The 27,226-nt window shown below is 38.4% G+C and overlaps 1 protein-coding gene and 1 long non-coding RNA gene across 11 annotated transcripts in view; both read right to left on the reverse strand.

Annotated features, from left to right (window-relative positions):
* RPGRIP1 (RPGR interacting protein 1) overlaps positions 1 to 27,226 on the reverse strand; it is a 48,151-nt gene that overhangs the window by 5,627 nt on the left and 15,298 nt on the right. For all 10 annotated transcript variants that reach the window (XM_077127255.1, XM_077127254.1, XM_077127261.1 and 7 more), the window contains 3 exons: positions 23,354 to 23,454; positions 2,669 to 2,861; positions 340 to 424 (listed from right to left, as the gene is read on the reverse strand). In XM_077127255.1, coding sequence (XP_076983370.1) covers positions 340 to 424; positions 2,669 to 2,861; positions 23,354 to 23,454 — 379 coding nt within the window. The remainder of the gene's footprint in view (positions 1 to 339; positions 425 to 2,668; positions 2,862 to 23,353; positions 23,455 to 27,226) is intronic.
* LOC143655796 (uncharacterized) lies at positions 7,926 to 10,146 on the reverse strand. Its single transcript, XR_013162264.1, has 3 exons — positions 10,102 to 10,146; positions 8,946 to 8,968; positions 7,926 to 8,141 (listed from the first exon to the last, which is right to left on the reverse strand). It is a non-coding gene; the product is annotated as an uncharacterized LOC143655796 (long non-coding RNA).

The raw sequence follows: 27,226 nt of genomic DNA on the forward strand, positions 1-27,226 counted from the left end.
AATAAATAGTACTGTGTGTGAGAGGAACAAAGCAAATTATCTTAGAATGTCAAAATGTTTTGTCCATTCTGTATAGGGCACTGTCAGCATTCAATTAAATCATTGCCAAAAAAGTGCCCATCAGGGGCTGCTATGGGTGAGAATTAAACTAAACTATTAGATTATATAATTATCAGGTAACAAACATAAGTTAGACTGAAGTAAATGGGAAATTCATGAAGAATAAATTAACTTGAAAGAACTTATTTAAAAATTCAGCATTAGCACAAATCCAAACTCAAACTACAGAATTCCTGTCTGAATATCTCTTTCCCTTCAAAACAGAAAGCAGCTGCTTACAGGCCTTGCTCACGATCTTGCCCATTCAGCATGGAAAATAGATATTGCCTTCGACCTTTTTGCTCCAGTGGGTCCAGGTCTATCACTGGGTGACGGGTAAGAGAGAAAAAGCAAAGAGTCATATACAGTTGCTATTTGGGCGCTAAAACTCTCATAAGCGGCATATTAAAACAGTGATAGAAAGCAGAAGGCAAAGTACAGCATAGAAGCAGGTCACCTGTTTCATAAAGTTTTTTTGGAACACAGCCACTCCCATTTGCTTATATATTATTTGACGGAGGAAGTTGTAACTGAGACTATATGGCCCACAAAGCCTAAAATATTTATTATCGGGCCGTTTAAGAAAAAGTTTGTCAATCCCTGATATACTGGAAGCCCTATAATATGCATTGAAGGCTGTTCTTCCATACTTCAATATAAGCATGTTTCCACCACTCCACAACTGGAAGAATTCTAGGAGACGGATTTTAAGGGGCTACCAGGAGCTTTGGGTTTTGTGGCAGGTTCAACTCAAAGTTCATATCTCAACATCCATTCTCCCCTTCCTCCTATTTTCATATGGAAATGTTACAGGCTCAAATAAATTAGCCTCTGTTTTCCAATCTCCTTAGCTAGGTAGGTTACATGGTTAAATTCAGGTCATTGTAGTGTGTGAAATCTCTGCAAAGACTGCTTCAAAGGCTCAGCTGGGAGGCCATTCTTGTTTGCCCAGCAGCCATCAAGGACAGATGGGTAGCCAAAAAGATAGAAGGCAGGTGGTAGGATAATGGAAAGGAAAGATAGTTTACTTCAGGGGCAACAAAGTCAAAATATTTCTGGAAAGAAATATCATGTAGCCTCCATATCAGCCCTGAACTGTCACCTCTGAACTTATTTTACATGAGTGAGAAATAAATGTCTGTCTTGTGTGATAAAATGACAGAGCATACTTGTAAAAAAGGAATACAGAACAAGGAAGCACTCTTAAAAAATTAAAACAAAAAATTCACTAAACGCTTAAAAGATAAAATTAAAACCTCCCAAAAAGTAGGGGTGGGGGTGGGGAGTGGGAGGTAGAATTATGGGAAGAAAATGATATGAAAATCAGAGGATCAATCTGGAAGATCTACTATGGAAAAAGAAAAAATACATTAGGGACTAACCTATCAAAGAAATACAATATAATTTTCCAAACTAAAAGCCATGAGTTTCCAGACTGAACGAGCCACTGAATGGCCAGAACAATTAAAGAAAAATATGTATATAATCCTGAAATTTGAGAACACTAGACATAAAGAAAAAAACCTTAAAGTCTTTGGGGAGATTTGACAGGGGTGGGGAGAGGGTTAGTTTTCATACAAAAAGTTAGACTCCACTAGAAAATCATGGACCAATTACTTAGCAATACTGAATGATAATGTTTTCAACATAGATTCTCCTATACTTGGTCAAAGTCCCCATTAAATATGAAAGCAGAATAAAGAGATTCATGAATGATTATCCAAATACTTATTTAAAAGCAACTGGAAAATATGGTCCATTAATATAAGGAAATAAATCAAGACAGGATGACACAAGATGCAGGAGACAGGACATTCAGTTTAGGAGGAAATGAAAGCAAATGCTAGTAAGGGCAGCAATGGGCTAGATAAGGACAAGATAACGGAGAGAGGTGTTCAGGAAAAAGTGGATAAACAGATAAATTACATGGTTAGGTTTGATTATGTGAAAATTCAAAAGGGTGTTGGAGGATGTGAAAAGAGTTATCAATAGGTATAACGAAAATAAAGCAAATGAAAAATTGAGGCAAACAAAACAATAGACAAGAAAGGAAATATAATCATGGTATACTAATTGACTGTGTAAGAATTAGTACTTACGTATTCATTATAATGTGAGCAATTAAAATCAAATTATATAAAAATTATGATCTTATCATATGGGAGAAATGTAGGTATGGTGTAAGAGCTAAATTTTATGTTCCAAGAGAGGAAGTCAGAAAATAAAATCTAAAAATTGGTGAATCAGAAAATTGCAAAAGAAACTGCATTTAGAAATGTGGAGGTAAATACCAGAAGAAATAGCAGAAAAAGTTAAAAATGGTTCTCGCTGACTGTGTGTATATGGTGGGGTAGGGTAGTTTGTGGAGAAGGGGTGGGGCAAACAATTGCTTATTTCTTATTAAAATCTTTTCAGGCCTAATTAATTTAAAAAATCCATATGCATATTACTTTGATAAATAAAATAAAATGGTTGGATCCACCCCACTAAGAAGTCCAGAGTAATTGTGATCCCTCAGTTTAAGCATTTGCCAGATTCTATTCCCCAGTAACAACACAAGATACTTCACCTTTGCTAAAGTGGAAATGGATCTCTTCTCCTGCCCTTGGTTTCCTCAGAGACACTGGAGTCTCAGTCTCCCACAAGGGTAGATCATAGAATTTGTATTCCACATACACCTGTTTTATGTTCTCATCAGACATCACTTCAGCCTCCGGGTAGAAGGCCAAGGAGATTATTTCAATGCACATCTTCTCTGAATCCTGATAAAGAAAAGATTTATTGCCTAAACGTTAGCAATATTCCATCTAATTAACACATTACTCTAGGACTCAACCATAGGTGTACTCCATCTAACATCTTACTCCTTGAGAATCACTTAGATGCAAAACTGGCACCAGGAGGCAACGTGACCAAAATGCTATAGCTAATCCACAGGAAATCTGTAAAGAGAATCGGGTTGTTTTGTCTCCCAGCATAGTGAACCATTTCTCCAGACTAGCCTTTCCTACTTATCTGCTTGTTCAGAAAGAAATAAGAAAATTTCTGAACAAATAGCTTTTCTTAAGCTTTCTTGATGAAAAATAATCCAGTATTTCCCCAAGGTTAGGACTTAGAAGACATGCAGATTGATACTGGAGATTTAGTAGCTGCTTCAGCCTCTATAGCAAAGAACAGCCCAGGGCTTCTTCCTATGTCACCTAAGTGCAAGCCTCAGAGCAGGCATCAGACCACACTGCTCTCCTGCAGCAACTCTAGTATTTCAACTCCACTGCAGAGCAGTTGCCACCAACACCACTACCCTCTCTCTGGACTGTCCCTGCGCTCACGTTGGCATTAGGGAGACCACGAGAAGGGCTGATAGCTATTTAATTTCAAGAAGTCATATGAGCACAACATAAGTCCCTTTCTTAGAGTGTGGCAACAAGTCAGTGTCATGACACTACAAATAAGTCAGTCCAGAGTGGACCCCTACCAGCCATAGGTCTCTCTTTCATCAGTGAGTGTTCTCCTAGCTGCTTCTTTCTTCTAATTTACCAGGCCAATGTCCCTTACTTCTCCAAAGACATGACTACTCCTCTCCCCAATCTTTTCTGATTGTGATGGTTTGAAGCTGTATGTACCCCAGAAAAGATCATGATCTTAAAGCTAATTCATTCCAGTGGGTAGAACCTTTTGATTAGGTTATTGCAGTTGAGGCATGCCCCAGGTGTGTCTTAATCTCTTTACTGGCGTCCTTCATAAGAGATGAAATTCAGAGATGCACACAGAGAAGCTGAGAGAAAGAGAAACACAGAGAAGCTAGAAAGAAAGCCACAGAAGGAGCAGCCAGAAGGTGAAAGCAATGAAGCCCAGAAGAGAAAAGAAAGACCAGCAGATGCCAGCCGTGTGCTTTGCCCTGTGACAGAGGAGCTCCGGATTGCCAGCAATCTTTCTGCAGGAAGAAGATACTGTCCTGTTGATGCCTTGATTTGGACATCTTCACAGTCTCAAAACTGTAAACTGGTAAACTAATAAGTCCCTGTTGTTAAAAGCCAGCCCATTTCGGTTTATTGCATTTCAGCAACTTTAGCAAACTACAACACTGCCCGTAGCAAGCAACAGGAAGTTGGAAGTTTCCTGTGCCTTCTGCTAGGAAACTCAACAGGCAAGTATTCTCAAAGTGTGGTCCTCGGGCCAACTGCATCAGAATCATTTGGGTGGTTCTTAAAAATGAAGAGATTCAGCATTTCCCTCTCAAGAGCCCCCACACCGCCCTTCCACAACACCCATTATACATACCACAGGCTCTATACTTTGTTTTCAAAATGTGAGTCTTACATTTTGATGTTCAGTTTAGTGGGTTTCACTAGCATTTTTTTTTTAATGAAAAGATAGGTTAGGAAATTATGAAAAGGAACTAAACAGAGCTGAAGACCACAGTAACAGAAGTTGAAAATTCCTTAAAGGGGTTCAACAGCAGATTGAAGTTGGCAGAAGAAAGAATCAGTGGTCTCAAAAACCAGACAATTGAAACAATTCAGACTGAGGAGACAGAAGAAAGAATGAAGAAAAGTAAACAGAGTCTGGGAAACCTGTGGGACACTATCAAGTATACCAGTATAGGCATTGTGGATATCCCAGAAGGAGAAGAAAGAAAAAAAGGAGCACAGAGGATATTCCAAGAAACAATGACTGAAAATTTCCCCAGTTTAACAAAAGACACAGATATTTACATCCAAGATGTTCAATGCACTCCAAATAGGATAAACCCAAATAACCCACACCACATCTTGTTACAATCAAACTGTAAATACCAAAGACAGAGAATTCTGAAAGCCACAAGGGAGAAGCATCATGCCACATACAAGGGGTTCTCAAGAAGATTAAATGCTGATTTTCTCATCAGAAATCATGGAGGCAAGAAGGCAGTGGAAGACATATTTAAAGTGCTGAAAGCAAAAAATTGCCAACCAAGAATTCTAAATCTGACAAAACTGTCTTTCAAAAATGAGGGAGGATTTAAGACATTCCCAGACAAACAAAAGCTGAGGACTTCATCACCACTAGATCAACCCTAGAAGAAATGCATAATGGAATTCTGGAAGCTGAAAGGAAAGGGCACTAGACAGTTGACTAAAGCCACATGGAGAAATAAAAATCTCCAATAAAAATATGGCATGTGTAAATATAAATTCCAGGACTATTGTATTTTTAGTTTTAACTCCATTTCACCTCCTACAGGGTAATAGGCAAATGCATAAAACATAATGATAAATCAATGTGCTTGGATTCATAATGTATGACTTTGTTATCTGTGGCAAGAACTTCATAAAGGTGGGGAACAGAAGTGTATAGGAAATAGTTTATGTATGTAAATGATGTCAAATTGGTAGCAAACAAATGAGACTCTTATGGATTTAGGATGTTAAGCCCCAAGGTAACCACAAAGAAAATATCAGAGAATATGCAAACTTATAGAGACAGAAAGTAGAGTACAGGTTACCAGGAGTGGGGAGCAAGGGCAATGGAGAGTTAATGCAAAATGAGTATAGGGTTTCTGTTTGGGGTGAAGGGAAACTTACAGTAATAGATGATAACGAGGTATTGCAACATCATGAATGGGATTAATCACACTGAATGATATGCTTGGGAGGTGTCGGGATGGAAGGACTATGCTGTATATATGTTTCCATAATTAAAACAAAAGACTAAAGAACACCTGGGCTCTATGAAAAAAAAAACTGTCTTTAAAGATAAAGACAATTAAATGCAATATCTGATACTGGATGGTATCTAAGAATGGAGGAGAAAAAGTTCAAAAAGACATTATTGGGACTTTTTTAAAAATTGGAATACCAAATATTAGCTTTAACACAATGTTTAATTTCTTGAACTTGGTAACTGCACTTAAGGTGATTACATAAGTGAATATCTTTGTGTAGGAAACATTCATGGAAATATTATGTGTTCAAGGAGTATGAAGAGTGCAACCTGACCTCAAATGTTCATAAAATAGCTAGGTAGAGAGAGATATATGAACAGATAATGGATGGATGGCTAGATGATAGCTAGATAGACAGACAGACAGACAGACAGATAGAATGATATGGCAAAGGTGGCAAAATGTTAAAATTGGTGCACTGGGTATTGTGGGTAAGTGGAGGTATGCTGGAGTGATCTTCATTAGTTGTATTATTTTTGCAATTGTCCTGTAAGTTTGCAATTATTTCCAAGTAAAAAAAAAAAAAAAGGTAACGTCTACCGCTTCACTATCATTCAACCTCTCCTGCCTTCCAGTCTCATAGCTAACAACCATGTGAGTTCATTCCTCGCCTGGACTTAAACCTTTCACTTTCAGTGGCCCACCACTGCTTCCAAATTAAGACAATTAAGCCCTTCATGATCCTGCCCTACCTATTTAGATGCTGTGTCATCATTGGTCTGCCCATTACATTTTTTTAGGCTCCTTTGCCAACAGCTTAGGTCAAAGAAGGGCACTGTTAGGAAATTGGAGGACAGAAGGAAAGGGAAGTCAGAGGAATTTCTCTGCCAACCTCAGCCAGTGGCTGTGTCTCCCATGTTATAGCTTCCAAATGACAGCCGCACCCTCCTCAGTCCCAGCTGCTGTCAGGTACCCTCTACCATGGTTCTGATTCTAGTTCCTGTTGGATGTCTCTTGCTCCTAGATATATCTTATCTTCCCTTGTGCTTCCAGGGCTATGTTGACAGCCTCCTGCTGTAGATAACCTCTTGTGTGGCTTTTTCCGTTTTTTTCAATACCTTTATTAACAAGTTCCCCATTTTAAATTCTCTCAACTAAAGTACCTGTTACAGAATCTGTTTTCCTGGCTGCTTCCTAACTGATATGCACACTTCATTCCTCCCACTATTCCTTACTTCCCTTGAATCTTCCTACAAGTCACATGCAAATTCTATCAACTTACCCATTGCTCCAAGTAGTTTTATGCCTCTGACCCTTGCATATGCTTAGAATCCCTTCTTCTCTCCTTAACACTCTGTCGAACAAGCTTCTAATTATCCTTCAAGAGTCAGCTGAAGTGTATACATGGAGCAACTGAGTGTGGGGACATGGATGGACATTTGCATACTGGTGTTTCTGGCAGCAGTGTTTGTGATCCACAAAGAATGGAGTTACAATGACTGAGGAATGGAAGGGGAAACTATGGTGTTTTCATACAATGAACTACGCAGCTGCAAGAAGGAATTAAGTTGTGAGGCATGCAATTAGATGAATGAATCTTTTTTTTTTTTGGAAAGTTGAATGGGGATGTGGTGGGTTGATCACCACCCCTGCATTAAAAAAAATTATTTATTAATTAAAAAAATTAAGAACAAACAAACAAAACATTAACATATAATTCTGTTCTACATATATATTCAGTAATTCTCAATATCATCACATAGTTGCATATTCATCATTTCTTAGAACACTTGTATCAATTCAGAAAAAGAAATAAAAAGACAACGGAAAAAGAAATAAAACAATAACAGGAAAAAAAAGATTATACATACCATACCCCTTATCCCTCACTTTCATTTATCGCTAGCATTTCAAACTAAATTTATTTTAACATTTGTTCCCCCTATTATTTATTTTTATTCCATATGTTCTACTCGTTTCTTGACAAGGTAGATAAAAGGAGCATCAGAGTCAAGGTTTTCACAATCACACAAATTGTGACAGCTATATCATTATTCAATCATCCTCGAGAAACATAGCTACTGGAACACAGTTCTACATTTTCAGGCAGTTCCCTTCAGCCTCTCCATTACGTCTTGAATAACAAGATGATATCTACTTAATGCATAAGAATAACCTCTAGGACAACCTGTCGACTCTGTTTGGAATCTCTCAGCCATTGACACTTTGTCTCATTTCACTCTTCCTCCTTTTGGTCGAGAAGGTTTTCTCAATCCCTTGATGCTGAATCTCAGCTCACTCTAGGATTTCTGTCCCACGTTGCCAGGAAGGTCCACACCCCTGGGAGTCATGTCCCACGTAGACAGGGAGAGGGTGGTGAAATTGCTTGTTATGTTGGCTGGAGAGAGAGGCCACATCTGAGCAACAAAAGAGGTTCTCTTGGGGGTGACTCTTAGGCCTAAATTTTAAGTAGACTTGACCTATATCCTTTTTGGGGTTAAGTTTCATATGAACGAGCCCCAAGACTGGGGGCTCAGCCTATAGCTTTGGTTGTCCACACTGCTTGTGAGAATATCAAGAATTCAACTTACGGAAGTTGCATTTTTTCCCCATTCTCACCATTCCCCAAAGGGGGCTTTGCAAATACTTCTCCACTCACTGATTGAATCACTCTGGGATTCATCGGGGCATCACTCTGGACAAACCAACAAAATCTCATGTCCTGTTGGGGACCAGAGGCTAACCTAAGATGGCGATTGAGCCAACATGGCCACCCCGGCTAATGCAATGGCATCTACATAGTACAACAAGGTTCTTCACGGAAATAGGTTCCTGCCGGGACCTTCCCGCCAGCGCGAACTCCCCACCAATCATCTAACCAGCCCTTCCCGCCGGCGTGGACTCCCTCCTATCATAATGCTCCACATACCCTACTTCCCTCCCCAAGCTGGTATATATACACCCAGCTTGCTTAATAAAATTTGCAGCTTGATCAGAATCCTGTCTTGCTGTCCTTCTTGCGTCTCTCTGTCCCATAGCCATTCTTCCCTCAGCAGGTGGCGGACCCCGTTGACTGTCCTGCGGGTCGGGACAATTGGCGCCCAGCGTGGGGCTTGACCGCTAGCTGAGAGATAGAAGCGTCGCGCGCCGAAAAATGAGGAGGGCCCTCCCATAACCCCGGACTGCCACAGAAGTAACTCACCTGTGAATGCAGCCCCGGCGACACTGCCTCGCGCCGACGGACGAACGAAGAGAAGAGCGAAGGATCACACAGTAAGTCACTTTCATTTTCATTTAAAAAATTCACTATGGGAAGGAATCTAGTACACATGAGCTTTACATGAGACAATTAAAAGAAACCCTCAAGACGCGAGGAGAGAGAGTTAAGAAAAAGGACCTTAGAAATTTCTTTCAGTTTGTCTATCAAACCTGTCCATGGTTCCCTGCTGACGGGACCATAGACCAAAAATGCTGATCAAGAGTAGGAGATTGTTTAAAGGACTATTATAAAATTTTCGGGCCAGAAAAGGTACCAGTTACAGCCTTCAATTATTGGAACTTAATCAATGAGGCCATAAAAACTTCCCCTTCAGAACCTGAAATACTAGAGCTTTGTAGAGAGGGAGAAATCACTTTAAAAAATTCAGACCCTGAAATACTAAAGCTTTATAGAGAGGGAGAGAATGCCTTAAAAAATGCACGTCCCCTCTCCAGACCCCACTCAGAATGTAATTCTGTCACTATGGATATGCTAAATGACACTGACCTCCAAGAAGATAAAACTCCCTGTGCCGAAAAACCCATCTCAGCTTTTAATGACCTCCCGGCCTTCCAACCCCCCCCCCCCCATGTGCCATGTGCGCCACAACCTCCTCACCATTACTATCCTATAATGCCCCGAGTTCCACCCTTCCTGCCACAATATACAGCCTTGGAGGAAGCGGCCACTATGCTCAGAAACAGTGCCAATGCCTTTAATGAACTCTTTGCCCAAGAACAGGCCAGAGCTAGCCGACAACAACTGCAAAATAATCACCTCCTTAACTCCCTGCAAACCGCCAGTCAGGTGCTCTCTTCTCTCTCTCTAATGACTAACCAAAATAAGCCCCCTAACCCCCGCTGTGCCCACTACACTTTTTCGGTCCTCCATAGCCAGCAAAAGGCAAGGTCAGAAGCTTCCGAGCCTCAGTCTGAACAGGAAAGCAGTGAGGAGGAAGGGAGTGAGAAGGCTAATGATGAGGACGAAATAAAATCAGAATGTAGGCACGAGCGTAGCCACGAGCGGGAGGAAACACCCCGAACCAATAAATACAAAAGGATTAATCTAAAATATTTGAAAGAACTAAAAAAAGCCGTACATGATTATGGAGCAACTGCCCCTTTCACCCTGGCTTTGCTAGATAGTATTAGCGAAAAGGAACTCACTCCAAATGATTGGTCACAGCTCGCCAGAGCCACCCTATCAGGTGGCGATTTCCTGCTATGGAAAGCAGACTATGAGGAGCAGTGTAAAAAGTATGCTGAAGGCAACGTCTTAAAAGACAGCACAAAATCCTGGTCATTAAAAAAGCTTCTAGGATCAATTATCATCTTAATTCTACCCAAGCACAATATCCCTGAGGACTTGGTCTCCAGGTGCAGTCTGCCGCCATTAAAGCATGGAGGCTACTTCCCCAAAAAGGGCCTCTCACCTCCTCTTTATCAAAAATAGTTCAGGGCCCCAATGAGCCATATACTGACTTCCTCAGTCGGCTACAGATCGCAGCCCAATGCATTCTTGGTGATCAAGAAAGCGAAAGCGATTTTATCAAGCATCTCGCTTATGAAAATGCTAAGACCGCCTGTCAGGCGGCAATCCGCCCTTTTCATAACACTGACCTCTCCAATTATATTAAACTTTGTAATGGAATAAATCCTAATACTCAAGCAATATTAGCTGTCTTACAAAATCGCCCTCAAAACAACGGCCCCATCTGTTTTAATTGTAACAAATCGGGTCATTATTCAAAAAATTGCCCCCTACGCATTATTTTTGAATAATGGAATATGGAATAAAGCCTAAACTAATATAATAAATGCCGAGGGTTTGTAAAAATAGAAATTATGGTTAAAATCAAGAAAGATTTAATGAGTCTAAAATGACAATGTTTTCTTGAACTTTTAGCCTGTTATAATGAAAAGATATAAAAAGATTCTAAATAATTAGTTAGAAAGCAAAGAGTCTGTGTTTTATCAAAATAACTTATGTTAACTTTTATCATGTTGTTATCTGTATAAAAAATACTGATTTTCTCCTGGGTATCATTATACTGGCAAAAAGTGCTTCTTTTCTTGCCCTAAACCAGGTGGCTTAATCTATTAATCTAAGTACTATTACTATAAATGAATCTATTACTGGCTAAATCATATTCAAATCATATAAATACCTATATTCCTTTAAGCCAAAATAACTTAAGGCTTTGTCCAATCTTTATATAAACTACATATGTATAAGCTAAATTTATCCTAAAATAACCATGGCTTATATTGGAAGCAGATCAGATTTGAGGGTTGAATGCAAGGAAAAAATATACTTGTGGAGTCTTTTTTGTTCACCTGATGTTGCCATTACATGCAACTGATATTGCTATCACATGACCTTGGTAAAAAATAGTTAAAATGTACACTCTAGCTGGGAGGACTGGCTATCCCCCCAGAAAGAGGTGTACTTTAATAAAGATATCTAGGTCCCAGGAAGCTCCTCTTGGTCCCTAGCCAGTTCCCAGAGGACCCAACTGGGCCCCGTCATGTAAGCAAACCGAAATTTGGCCACTATTGTGAGAAAATACCATAAAAACTGCATGCAATAAATTTAAAATTAGCAAAAATGCACAACCAATTATAAAGAATCCACATTCCTGCATTCCTTTTAAATCAATCCAATGAATTCAATTTAAAAAATCTGGTCATTTGCTATGGGTACACGTCGCTATTGACACTCTGCATTCATTTTTGCTACCTGCCACTTTAGGGATTCCTAATTATATATTACAAAACTTGTTTGATATTTTACAAGGAGATTCTGATTTATTAAGCAAAAGGCAGTTAACAGCTGCAGCTGAATGAGAGTTAAAATTAATTGAACAATGCATTCAAAAAGGACAGCTTGTTCAAATAGATCTAAAAAATCCTGTTGATTTTAATATTTTCTTTACCTTGCAATCTCCCACAGGCCTATTTTAGATCTATTTGAACACAATTTGCCACGGTCCTCTGGAAAGATCCATTGGATAACACTTGGTGAGGACCAGATCCGGTCCTGATATGGGGCAGAGAATCAGTGTATATATATTCTAGGGAATTCGATTCAGACAAATGGTTACCAGAGCGATTAACAAAACAAATAGACAATAACAATCTGCCCAGGGCAAAAAGTGGCCCTGAGAAAAGGCATTTTTCTCTCTTTCTTTCTCCAGCACAGCTGAAGCTACTAATAAACCAGCAAGCCCTGCTATAACCTATTCAACGACGGCTAAGCTGACAGACGACTGACGTCTAAGAATCCATCTACTGGTGTTGCTGGTCTAGGCACCGGTATCGCCTCAATCACCCTCCAACAACAAAGCCTCTCCAGCCTAAGAGCTGCAATAGATGAGGACTTAACCCATATTGAAACTTCCATCACCCACCTTGAAAAGTCCCTTACGTCCCTATCAGAAATAGTTCTCCAAAATAGAAGAGGGCTAGACCTGCTCTTCCTTAAACAAGGAGGGCTGTGTGCAGCATTAGGTGAGGAATGTTGCTTTTATGCTGATCATTCTGGCTTAAAGATTCAATGATCAAACTTAGGGAAGGAATTGCAAACCGCAAACGTGAGCGGGAAGCCCAAGGAGGCTCCTCCTGGGGACTCAACAGAATCCTCCCTTACCTTCTCCCTATACTAGGCCCCTTAATAACCCTACTCCTTATAATATCTATTGCACCTGCTATTATAAGGAAAATACTCCAGCTTGTAAAAGATCAAGTTAATTCAGCCCTAGGGAGGCCCATTCAGGTGCATTACCAAAGGCTCCATCTCCAGGACCAGGGCGTGACCCTGGAAGGCCAAGAAAACATCTACCCTCTGTAAACAACCCCCCTCCTACGGGAGCAGCATATAACTCGAAAGTATGCTTCTAGCTTATGCTATGATTGATACTGCTGGGTGCAAGGCAAAGCACTGCAAAGGAGGGCCAGAACAATCAAAGGCCGTTTTCGAGCTCCTTGAGAAGTATGCCTCATTTGCATAGGGGTTCGCTCTGCAAAGGTTCCCCTCCCCAGAAAAACAGAGCCACAAACAACTTGGGGAATGAGGCCTCTACTTCCCCCAGCAAAGGTTAATGCCAAAAGAATGCTCAATCAGCATTCTTCCTCCATCCCTTTTTTGAAAAACAAAGGGAGGAGATGTTGGGGACCAGAGGCTAACCTAAGATGGCGATTGAGCCAACATGGCCACCCCGGCTAATGCAATGGCATCTACATAGTACAACAAGGTTCTTCACGGAAATAGGTTCCCGCCGGGACCTTACCGCCGGCGCGAACTCCCCACCAATCATCTAACCAGCCCTTCCCGCCGGCGCGGACTCCCTCCTATCATAATGCTCCACATAGCCTACTTCCCTCCCCAAGTCGGTATATATACACCCGGCTTGCTTAATAAAATTTGCAGCTTGATCAGAATACTGTCTTGCTGTCCTTCTTGCGTCTCTCTGTCCCATAGCCATTCTTCCCTCAGCAGGTGGCGGACCCCGTTGACTGTCTTGCGGGTCGGGACAATGTCCTACCTGAGATTCCAAGTACTTATGGTGTTCAAACTATCTACATAAGTCATATTAGGAAATGCACTAGTCAAAATATAAATTTTGTAACAAACATTTTTTGCTTTAGTCTCACACATAAGGTGACATTTAAAAATATTAATTACCATCTATTTTCAGCACCCTGCAATAATGACATTCCTTTGTTCTTCCTCATGCAAAAACATTTTTAAAATTTGTACATTTAGTCACTATTATTTTACACTCTAGGCATTCCTAAATTATACCATCTCAGTCTTTAACATCTTAGATGAGTGAATCTTAAGAGCTGTATGTTGAATGAAATGTCAGGAACAAGAAGACAATTATTATCATGCCTCAATCATATGGACCACCTATAATACAAAAATTTTGTAAGCTGAATTCGAAAGCATGGGTTATCATGCTTGGTTTATTGTAAAGGGCCCTAGATTATAAGCTCTTACAGCAGTTACATATATTCAGGAAGTATAACTATTAATTCTAAATTCTGAGCTACTGAGATGTTTGTATATAATATGATCTTTCCCAGAAACGTCAGGTACTTATGTCACACCTCAGACTTAAGAATTAGAGCACTGAAGCTATGAAAGTCAGCAGTACCCCCACAAGAACTGTTTAAAAGGTTGAAAAAGTGATCAACCATAGAGTAGAAATATGAATCAAACTGATCTGGATAGGACTAAGGTATATTAGAAGACTGGGTAAAGGATGATATTGTCCATATTTTAAAACTTCAACATTCGTGTGAGACTAAAGGGAGAGATGTTTTATTTGGTGTAAAATTTATATTTTGGGTAGTGCATTTCCTAATTTAACTTGTATGGCCAGTTTAATTAACAACATAAGTACATGGAATCTTGAATAGGGCATGAGATTTTGTTGGTTTGTCCAGGTTAGTGTGATGCCCCAATAAATGCCAGAGTGATATGGACAGTGAATAAAGAAGAATTTGCAAAGTCCCTTTGGGAGAATGGGAATAAAGAGGGAAATATTCAGCTTCCCCATTTGGGGAATTTCTTATATTCTAGCAAACAGTGGGGACAAGCAAATCAACAGGCCAAGCCTTCAGTCTTAGGGTTCACCTGTATGAAACTTATTCCTACAAAAGATAAGCCTACTTGAAATTAGGCCTAAGAGTCACCTCCTGTGAACCTCTTTTGTTACTCAGATGTGGGAACTCTCTCAAAGCCGACATGGCAAGTGGACTCATTGCCCTCCCCCTCTACATGGGACATGACTCCAGGGGTATAAATTTCCCTGGCAACGTGGGACAGAAATCCAGGTATGAGATGGGACCTGGCATCAAAGGATTGAGAAAAACTTCTTGGCCAAAAAGTGGAAGAGAGAAATGAGACAAAATAAAGTATCAGTGACTGAGAGATTTCAAATGGACTCAAAAAGTTATCCCGGATGTTATTTTTATGTGTTATACAGATATCCTTTTTTAGTTTATGGTGTATTAGAGTGGCTAAAGGAAAGTACCTGAAACTAGTGCTGTGTTCCAGTAGCCTTGTTTCTTGAAGATGATTTTTATAGTGATATAGCTTTAACAATGTGACTGTGTGATTGTGAAAACCTTGTGTCTGATGCTCTTTTTTTCGAGGGTATAGACAGATGAGTAAAAAATACAGATAAAAATGAATAAATAATAGGGGGGAAAAGGTTAAAATAAATTGGGTAGATAGAAATACTAGTGGTCAATGAGAGGGAAGGGCAAGGGATAGGGTATGTATGAGTTTTTTCTTTTTTATTTCTTTTTCTGGAATGATACAAATGTTCAAAAAATGATCATGGTGGGCGGGCCGCAGTGGCTCAGCGGGCAAGAGCGCTTGCCTGCCGTGCCGGAGGACCCCGGTTCGATTCCCGGCCCCAGCCCATGTAAAAAATAAACAAACAAACAAAATATAATAAAACAAGAAAATGTTTAAAAATGTTTCCCTTTCTTCCTCCCTTCCTTCCTTCTCTGTCTTTCCTTCCTTTCCTCCCTCTCTCTAAAAAAAAAAAAAAAAAAAAAAAAAAAAAAATGATCATGGTAATGAATACACAATTATGTGATGATATTATAAGGCACTCATTGTATACCATGTATCGAATAATTGTATGTTATATTGTATGTATGGAATATGTTATATTTGTATGTTATATTGTATGTATGGAACATTTGTATTGTAGGATAGGAATAGAAGGGAACTTTCTCAAAATGATAAAGGGAATTTTTTTTTTTTTTTTTACATAGGCAGTCACCGGGAATCGAACCCAGGTCCTCTGGCATGGCAGGCACGCATTCTTGTCTGCTGAGCCACCATGGCCCAGAGGGAATACTTTAAAAACCCACAGCTAACATCATCCTTAATGGGGAAAAATTGAAAGCTTTCCCCCTAAGATCAGGAACAAGACAAGGATGTCCATTGTTCTTCAACACTGTGTTGGAAGTTATAGCCAGAGTAATTAGACAAGAAAAAGAAATACAAGACATCTGAATTGGAAAGGAAGAAGTAAAACTCTCACTGTTTGCAGATGATATATATGAAACTCTATGTTGAGAACCAAAAAAAAAATCCACAACAAAACCACTAGAGCTAATAAATGAGTACAGCAAAGTGGCAGGTTACAAGATCAACACTCAAAAATCTGTAGTGTTTCTATACATTAGTAATGAACAATCTGAGAGTAAACTCAAGAAAGAAATTCCATTTACACTTGCAACCAAAAGAATAAAATATTTACGAATAAATTTACTAAGGATACACAAGACCTATACAAAGAAAACTACAAGAAATTGCTAAAAGAAATCACAGAAGACGTAAATAAATGGAAGGGCACATCTGTTCATGGATTGGAAGACTAAATATAGTTAAGATATCAATTCTACCTAAATTGATTTATAGAGTCAATGCAATATCAATTAAAATCCCCAAAACTTACTTTGCAGAAATAGAAAAACCAATAACCAAATTCATCTGGAAGGGCAGGGTGCCCCCAAAAGTGAAAAATACCCTGAGAAAGAAAAACGAAGTCAGAGGTCTCACACTATCTGACTTTAAGGCATATTACAAAGCTACAGTGCTCAAAACAACATGGTTCTAGCATAAAGATCGATATACTGACCAATGGAATCGAATAGAGTGGTCAGATGTAGACCCTCTCATCTATGGACAGTTGATCTTTGATTAGGCAGTCAAGCCAACTTACCTGGGACAGAACAGTCTCTTCGATAAATGGTGTTTGGAGAACTGGATATCCACATGCAAAAGAATGAGAGAGGATCCATATCTCACACCCTATACAAAAATTAACTCAAAATGGATCAAGGACCTAAACATTAGATCTAGAACCATAAAACTTTTAGAAGAAAATCTAGGGAAATATCTTATAAATCTTATAATGGAGACAGTTTCCTAGATCTTACACACAAAGCACGAGCATTGAAGAAAGAAATAGATAAATAGAAACTCCTCAAAATTAAACACTTTCGTGCATCAAAGAACTTTGTCAAGAAAGTAAAAAGGCAGCCTACACAATGGGAGATGATATTTGGAAATGACATATCAGATAAGGGTATAGTGTCCAGAATATATAAAGACATTGTTCAGCTCAACAACAAAAACACAAACAACCCAATTACAAAATGGACAAAAGACATGAACAGACATTTATCAGAAGAGGAAATACAAATGGCTAAAAGGCACATGAAAAGATGCTCAACTTCCCTGGCTATTAGGGAAATGCAGATCAAAACCACAATGAGATATCATCTCATACCCATCAGAATGGCCATTATCAATAAAACTGAAAATGACAAGCGCTAGAGAGGATGTGGAGAAAGAGGCACACTTATCCACTGTTGGTGGGAATGTCAAATGGTACAACTGCTGTGGAAGGCAGTCTGGTGGTTCCTCAGGAAGCTAAGTATAGAATTGCCATATGACCCAGCAATAGCATTCCTAGGTATCTATTCAAAGGACATGAGGGCAAGGATACAAACAGGAATTTGCACACCAATGTTTATAGCAGCATTATTTATAATTGCCAAGAAATGGAAACAGCTCAAATGTCCATTCACAGATGAGTGGGCTAAACAAGCTGTGGCATATACATATGATGGAATATTAAGCAGCTGTAAAACAGACTAAAGTCACGAAGCATGTAACAACATGGATGAACTTTGAGGACATTAAGGACATTATGTTGAGTGAGATTAGCCAGAAACAAAAGAACAAATACTGTATGGTCTCATAGATATGAACTAAAATTAATGAATGAACATGGAGAATTTCAGTTAAGAACAGAGTATCATCAGGAGAAAGAAATAGGGTAGTTATTGAGTAATTGGAGCTGAAGGGATATAGATTGTGCCACTGGACTGATTGTAAACATTCAGAAATGGATAGTACAATACAACCTGATTGTAGCACAATAATGTAAGTACACTGAATGAAGCTGAATGTGAGAAGGAGAGAGAAGGGAGGGCTGGGGGCACACATGAAACTGGAAGAAAAGATAGACAATAAAGACTCAGAGGGTATAATCTAGGAATGCCTAGAGTGTACAATGATAGTGACTAAATGTACAAATTAAAAAATGTTTTTGCATGAGGAAAAAAAGTATTTGCATGTTGTATGTTGTTTTATCAGTAAAAATATTTTTTTTTAAAAAAGAGTCAGCTGAGGGATAATCACACCATGGAGATTTCTTCACCACCACCCCCAATCCTGAAGCAAAGGGAAGCATTCTTACCTTCCATTGTGTGGCTATATACTACCATTTTAGCAATTCTCATATTATAATTGATTGTGTATGGTTCTATTAACTGACTAGACTAAGTAAGCTACAGGCTTCTTAAATTCCCAAAGAGTAAAGAACTGTATGCCGTTCCAATCTACACCCCAAGTAGTACCTGGCATAATGCTTGGCACGTAAGATGCACTCAGTAAAAGCTCATTAAATATTACCTTGATGAACATGATTGATAGGCCTTATATAGACCTATGGGTCCCACTGATTAACATGACAAACATAAATAAGTTCTTGCATGAACTACTTTAAAGGTATGATTCTTGTACAAAGAGTGTTGAAGTCAAGGTATAGCTTAAACATAGCCCATGCTATTCCATGCTATGGGCTAGGTTTAACAGTAAAACATCAGCAGCTCCACAGCAACACCAAGGGCAAATAACGGGGGGAAGGACAGATACAGCAGTTTGGAGGAATGAACTAGGCAGAGCTAAACAAATATATCAACAGAGATAGACCCCTCTCCCCACCAAGAAAAAAAATATTGGGTGAAAAAAGGAAGTTTCAGAATAAAATGTACTAAAAAGAGAGAAAGATCAATTGCGTGAAAGTGCATGGTAGCTCTCTGTACATTAAAAAAAAATCTTCCTATGAATCCATAATTCTTTTAAGGTAAAAAGTAAAAGGAAACAAACAAAACCAAACAATAACAGGTGCCATTTAATGTCATTGATTTGGAGAAAAAAAGAAATACAGAGGATTAAGAAATAAGAACAGTAAAGTTATTTTTAAAAATATATATCTATATTTTTATAATTTATTTTATTTATCTATCTCTATCTCTATCTACATAACTCTTTCTATATAATATATCTGAAAAGAAATATTCCAAAATTCAAAGCTATGATTTTCTTCGGGCATGAGGGGTGCAGGAATTATGGATGGTAATTAAAGGAGACTTAGCTTTACCTATAATGTCCTAAATTTTAAGAAAAACGTAGCCCTACCTTACTTGCATAATTTCTAAATTTTTAAACTAGCTAATATTAGACCTAATGTCAGAAATCTATATTTATGCAGACTACATCGATTTTATTCAGATAACAAAGGTGAATAAGGAGGATCCTTGCTTGATAAATAAGATGGTATTTGAGCCAAGTCCACACAAAGAGGTTTTATTGATTCCTATTAGACTGACAAAAAGTTAATCATTTTTTACCTATAAAAATGGCAATTTTGTATGCCTCAATGCAATATTTTCCTTTGATCCAGAATCCTTTATATGAGCTGGTACCATGTTTGTAGGGGCTAAATGGCAAAAGAAGTGTACATTTAGTAATAATAACCATCCTAATACATAGTAACTCATCTAAACTTACTGGCAGAACTCCTGAGAGCAGTTAGGTACACAGGATTAGTGCCAGACAGTTCCTGTTAGCTAATTGGTTCAGGTGTGCTAGCTAATTTGGACGGAGATGGGTTTGTGAATTCAATTAGCTAGCATATAAAAGGAGTCAGAACATCCTGGACACCTGAATTAAGAGTATAAGAAAAGAGAATAAATTTAGAAGTTCTTGATACACTATTACTGCGACAATCTGAGGTCATACAGTAAGCAAAAATGATTTCTCCCTTCTCATTAATAGCAGTGAAGATGTGGAGGGAAAATTTTCTGTGGTACACTCAGAATGGGAGATCGGTTCCCAGGACAAGGAAGAGGATTTCATCTGGAGGAAACCACGTTGTCTGGGTAGAAGGCTTTTCCTGGGGAGTCTCAGAGGGAAGATAAATACAGTTGGCTCTTAGGGATCTTGTGCCAATTGATAGAAAGGGTCCTGGAGAAATAGACCTATCCACATCCTTTTAATATAGGATTTATCTTAATTCTGAACCCAAAGAGAGGCAGTTAAAGGTCCTGATGTATTGTAATTGGCTTAGTTTTTAGCAGTGTAAAGGAAAGGCATTTTGGAAGGGGCATTTCCTTTAAATTGTATTCTCCAATCTATTTCATTCACCCCAGCAGGCAAAAGGGAAAAGACCCTCTACCACCCACTCCAGTTGTCTCCCCTCAAGGCCTGGTCTTCCCTGGTAGGGGCCATCACCCAACCATAGAGGTTTTTTGACTTTGGAAACTAAAATAGTTCAAAGCAGAGAGACTGCTGCCATTATCAATATCAATGTCACTACCATTTAGTGCTAATTTGTCTCAGGTACCATATTAAATCCTTACCACACACTGCTCTACTTAAATCTTGCCATATCACTATAATGTAGTTATGCTAATATTATCATTTAGTATAGGAAGCAAAGCCTAATGGAGTGAAATAACTTAGTAAAAGTTGTGCAGCTAGCAAGTAGATAAATCAGGATCTAAACTGCTGTCTGAACCAAATCTCCATGTTTTTAATCACTAAACCCTACTGCCTCCTCCATTATCATGGCTGGCCTCAGGCAGAAGAGTTATGGAGCTTGAGTGTTGTCTTTGGGCCTTCAACGTCCTGAATCTTTTATGCATAGCTATTTTGACATACAATAATAATTTAATATGTGTCTATGGTTTGTAAGTTTAATTTTATAACACCAATTTTTGCCTATGTAGGCTCAGTTTTCATATTTAATTTCTCACGTAACACTTTTTTTAGGTACTCAGAAATGTTCTAAAAGATGGGGGAAAATTCAACTTCCCCAAGTTGAGTTCTTGATATTCTCACAAGCAGTGTGGACAACCAAAGCTATAGGCTGAGCCTCCAGTCTTGGGGTTTGTTCACATGAAACTTAACCCCACAAAGGACAGGTCAAGACTACTTAAAATTAGGCCCAAGAGTCACCCCCAAGAGAACCTCTTTTGTTGCTCAGATGTGGCCTCTCTCTCCAGACAACACAACAAGCAATTTCAACACCCTCCCCCTGTCTACATGGGACATGACTCCCAGGGGTGTGGACCTTCCTGGCAATGTGGGACAGAAATCCTAGAATAAGCTGAGATTCAACATCAAGGGATTGAGAAAAACCCTAGAATGAGCTGAGATTCAGCATCAAGGGATTGAGAAAACCTTCTTGACCAAAAGGGGAAAGAGTGAAATGAGACAAAGTGTCAATGGCTGAGAGATTCCAAACAGAGTCGAGAGATTATTCTTACGCATTAAGTAGATATGAATCACCTTGTTATTCAAGATGTAATGGAGAGGCTGGAGGGAACTGCCTGAAAATATAGAACTGTGTTCCAGTAGCCATGTTTCTTGATGATGATTGAATAATGATATAGCTTTCACAATGTGACTGTGTGATTGTGAAAACCTTGTGTCTGATGCTCCTTTTATCTACCATGTCCACAAAGGAGTAGAACATATGGAATAAAAATAAATAATAGAGGGAACAAATGTTAAAATAAATTTAGTTTGAAATGCTAGTGATCAATGAAAGGGAGGGGTAACGGGTATGGTATGTATAATCTTTTTTGTTTTCACTTTATTTCTCTTCTGTTGTCTTTTAATTTCTTTTTCTGAATTGATGCAAATGTTCTAAGAAATGATCATGATCATGAATATGCAACTATGTGTTGATATTGTGAATTACTGATTATATATGTAGAATGGAATGATCATATGTTAAGAATGTGTTTCTTTCTTGTCATTTTTTTTATTTAAAAATTAATTTAAAATAAAAAAAATGTTCTAAAAGAAAATCTTACTTAGGAGCCTTTAATTAGGAGAATATTTTTAATGTAATCTGCCTGACTTGTTATATTTTAAAAATTTGCCAATCTGCTGGCTTCTTTTTGGGGTAAACTGAGAGGTAGCATTGTCAGGAAATCCTAAATAGAGTTCTACCTCCATCCATAAATAGCTCTACAATTCTGGACACTTTTAACCTTCTTCACCTTCATGATGATATCTAAAGTGTTGTGGCCTAATTCAAATGTTTTGTGTTTCTAATCTACCTTCTCAGCATTTCCCAAGATATTAATATTGAAAATATCTTATCTATAAGATAGATAAAAGTTCAGAAGACAAGCTTAAATATTTGCTATAGTAAATGTTTAAGTCAACTGGCTTTGAATTGTTTCTCCCCATTTTAATATCCTTCATTTTCCTACAAATTCTCACCCCAAGTTCTGACCTCCAAGGAAGAGTTTATGGACTTCTACAAATGCAACAACAATTTCCACTTCCTGAATTCTCACAAATCTTAGAGTTTATATCACACAATCTATCCACTTGATTTTAGGTCATCCTGTGTTATTCTCTATTGTTTTCAATGAGGTTCATAACTCTCAAATTAGATTTTTTTTTGGGGGGGGGGTGGCCAGGAAGGTAGTTTTCCCACACGGCAGGTGAGCATCTACCACTGATTCACCTGTGCACTCAAGGTAGCTTTTAATCTTTCAGTCATTTATTCAATAAATATTATTGAGTGCCTACAAATGCTCCTGGTAGCATTCTAGTGACTCAAGTAGAATGATTATGTTTTATACCTCATTTGTAATCCCAAAAGATTCTAACACAACGATTGCTGAATATATCTGTGGATATTTATCTGTGTGTGTGTGTGTGTGTGTGTCCTCAATTATTTCCCAGAGAGATGAGGCTGAAATGTTTAGTAAATAACTGTAATTACAAGGTTTAAAGGTTGGGTCAAAACTTGAGGAAGTTTAGTAATCCCTTTGAACCCTGCTATATAGAAAACTTTCCTTTCTTCCAGCCCCACCTCCCAAAGCTGGTATATTTAGGAAAAGGAGCATGACTCAGGCTGGGAACAAATCACAGAACATAATAAAGGATATGGAAACAAAAAGAGGTAGGCAAGGCATCCAAACAGGCAGAGAGAAGAGTTGAAGCAACTCATCATTTATATCAAATAAAGAAAATGATCTTTTCATCTCTCTGTATCAACAGACTTCCGATCAAGAGTAATGTAAATTTAACTACATAACTTGAAATTCCTATCAGGTTCATTATTGGATTTGAACTTCATTCACATGGGTGATATTAAGCCCACACTGTCATTGTTTACACTCTTATCTTACATTCAATGATTGTAAGATACTGGTGTTACTTACGGCCTTAGGACATTTCTGAGATAATGGTGTCACTATGACATCATCACTATCTGTAGTTTGTGCTTCACTGACTTCAGATGCTTGTTCACAGTATTCTTTACCTGTTAGAGAAGAGGCTAGAGTTACAGAACTATTTCAGAGCACCTTGTAAAACCCAAGAAAAGACTTAGTACCCACAGTTTTGTCACTAGTTGTATCTAGATTTTGGCTGCATTTATTCAGAATCAAACCCTTCTTTTCAAAGATTCACTTATTCAGAAGCATGCCAAACACACACAGTTCTTGATAAACACTGGAAGAAAAAAAAAGAAATGGAAAAAAGGAAGGAGGGAAGGGAAGGAGAAAGGAAGGGAAGGTGAAAGGAAGTTTGCCCTTATGTTTGGGTTGGAGAAAATGAGGATGCCAAGGAAAAGCAGAGTAACCAGGGTGAGACAGGTGTATTTTCCAAAGATGGCTTCAAACAATATCTCCTAACCCACATGCTCTTCTTACAGTGTGACCTCAACACACCTCCTATTGAGTGATGGGGTCTATGACTCTCCCCTTGAACTGAGGTGGAACTTTGTGATGACCTCAACCAAAGGAGCATGGTGGGAATATGACTATGTGACTTCTTGAGACTGGAACATAAAAATGCTAAGCAAATAACACCTTGTTCTCTTAGGAGTCTCATTCTTAGACTCTTACCACCAAGCTGTGAGGACACCCAGACAACCTGTAGAGGGCTCATGTGGACAGAAACAGAGACCTGGGCCCACAGTCCCTGCTGTGCTCCCAGCTAACAGCCAGAAGTAACTTGCCACCCATATGAGCGAGCCATCTTGAAAGTAGATCCACCAGACCCTAAGTAGAGCTGTCCCATCTGATGCCATGTGAAGGAGAGGTAAGCTTTTCCCCTAAACCCTGCCTAAGTTGCAAGTTAGTGAGCAGAAGACATGATTGCTGCTATTTTAAGCCATTAACTTTGGGGGTGGATGGTCACACAGCAATAGATAACTGGAAGACAGGATAGAATCTCCTGGGCAAAATTTCAAAGTCCTGGGGTTTCCCACTCCTCTGGAGTCTCAGAGGTAAAAGGTCTGAGATTACATGGAAGCAGCAAAAACAAAGTCTACTAAAGAGCATGAGACTTTGTATACAAACTATGAAATAGTTTTTAAATTAGGCCCAATCCTTCTCCTGGTGGCCTTTATGTAATAATCTTATAAATCTTTGTTTAAAAGATTAACAAGTTCCTTTTCCAACAATCACAGTATCTTGCCTCTACCATTCCTACTCGGCAACTGAGACCAGGCAGATTTTGGATTCCTGTGCCTCCTTACTGATGCTCTTACTCTTCTGAAATTCTTGGAGAAGAGAGAGATATTAAAACTAGAGCAAAGCTTTAACAGTAACAATTTAGCTTCCAAGTTGAGAAATGGTTTTTTCTTTTTATTTATGTATGTATGACTACATAGTTCATGATTTCTAGATTACCTCCTGGTCCCATTTCTCACATTCCATGTGGAAAAAAAGCCTGTGAATATAGGTCTGATTCAATCAAACACTTGAAGAAATCTAAATCTGGACTATGATGGTGAATGATACCCTACATTTAGGTCTGGATATACTGAATTTATCTAGGTAAATCACTACTGACTTTTAAAATAGTCATTTAAATATCACAATAAACAGCTAACCCAGTGTTTACACCTCTCCTTCCTGCTTCATCCATATTAATAAATTTGTATATAATTGCAACAATTCTTTCATTTGCTTTCCTTTAACAGAGCATAAATGTGTTTCCAAATAATTTTCATACTAAAAATGCCAGCACCCTAGATGTCCAATGGGTGCCCCCCTTCTGAGCTTAACCTTCTCCTACTCTCCTAGGAGCAACCACTATTCTGACCAGGGCCAGGACATTCACCTCAGGCACAAGTATTAAAGGCATGCCAAAAAGCTCAGTAATTTAGATAAATACTACTTTAGTATAATGTTTTTAGAAATCAAAGTGAATGTAAAAATCCATGATGAACAAAATGCCAAAATTTTCAATAAAGACTAGCTAACTTTATTGAAATTTACTTCCTTGATTGTTTCATATTTTTACCACCTAGCTGTTCATCTATACGCACTATAGCTAAGATTGGCCTGTTTTTGAATGTAATATAAATAGAATCATACATTATACATTTTGTGTGTGTTTGGTTTCTTTCATCCACAATTATATTTTTAAGAGTCATCCATCTTGTTGCAACTAGCTATAGAATTTTTAATTTTTGTTGCTGTATAATATTGCATTATACGAAGATATAATTTATTTGTCTACTCTACTGCTGATGAACATTTTGCTTATATTGTTTTGCTCTAAAGAACATGGTGCATTTAAGCACATATTTCTGTAGTGTAGATGCCTAGGAATGAAATTGCTGAGTCACAGGGAATACATATAGTCAACTTTACTAGAGAATAGCAATTATTTTCCAAAATGATCATTCCGATTGACATTCCCATTACAGATTAAGAGAGTACCTTTTTCCACATCTTCACCAACACTTGGTATTATCAGACTTTTAAAACTTTGTCCATCTAGTGGATCTGTGGTCTTTCACTGTGATGTAATTTGTACTTCTTTCATAATTTAATCACAATTAACACATTTTATATTTTTATTGGCCATTTGAATTTCCTTTTTGTAGAATGTCTTTCAAATCTTTTGCCCATTTTTCTAGTGCCCATTTTTCTAGTGGGCTGTTTGACTTTTTTTAATGTTGCTGGTTTGTAGGAGCTCTTTATATTTTCTGATTCTGAGCTCTTTGTTTATGAGTTGCAAATACCTGTTCCACTCTGTAGCTTCCCTTTTTAATCTCTGAATGAACAGAAATGCTTAATTTTAAGGTAGTCAATATTTGTCAATATTTTTCTTTCTAATTAGTGCATTTTGTTTCTTATTTAAGAACTCTTTCCCTACTTCTGATGATGTATAATGCTGCATGAATATTTGTATACAAGTGTTTGGGTAGACAAATATTTTCATTTCTCTTGGAAAAGATACTTAGGAATAGAATTGCTGAGTGATAGAGAAAGTATATGTTTAAATGTTTAAGGAACAACCAATATTATTTTGAAGTGGCTGTTCCATTTTACATTCCCACTGGCAATATGATGCTCCAGTTTTATCACATCTTCACCAGTGCTTGGGGGATAGTCTTTTGGAATGTGCCATCTTTAGTTGGTGTGTACTGGTATCTCACTGTGGAGTAAATTTACATTTTCATAATGACCACTAGGATCTTAAACATCTTTTTCTATGCATGATTAACCATTCCTAAACCTCCAATCTTTTGACCATTTTTAATTGGGTTGTTTGTCTTATTATTGTGTTGTAAGAGTTCCTTATAGATTCTGGATATAAGTCCTTTATCAGATAAATGATTTGAAAAAAATTTCTCCTAATCTGTTAGCTTGTCTTTTAAATTCTGTAGTGATATCTTTTGAAGAACATATATTTTAGATTTTGGGAAAGTCCAATTTGTCATTGTGTTAGTTAGATTCAGTTGTCAACTTGGCCAGGTGAGCATACCTAGTCTTGTTGCTGCGGACATAAGCCAATGGTGCGTGAACCTCATCTGTTGCCAATTACATCTGCAGTCAGCTAGGAGGCATGTCTGCTGCATTGAGTGACGTTTGACTTAATTGGCTGGTGCTTAAATGGGAGATTGCAACGTAGCACTGCTAGCAGCTCGGCATTCCTCATCTCAGCACTAGCAGCTCAGCCCAGGCCTTTGGAGATGCAGAAAGAAGTCACCCTGGGGAAAGTTGTTGGAACCCACGGGCCTGGAGAGAAGACCAGCAGAGACCATCCTGTGCCTTCCACATAAGAAAGAACCT

The sequence above is a fragment of the Tamandua tetradactyla genome, chromosome 14 (assembly GCF_023851605.1).
Source record: "Tamandua tetradactyla isolate mTamTet1 chromosome 14, mTamTet1.pri, whole genome shotgun sequence".
Taxonomy (NCBI): domain Eukaryota; kingdom Metazoa; phylum Chordata; class Mammalia; order Pilosa; family Myrmecophagidae; genus Tamandua; species Tamandua tetradactyla.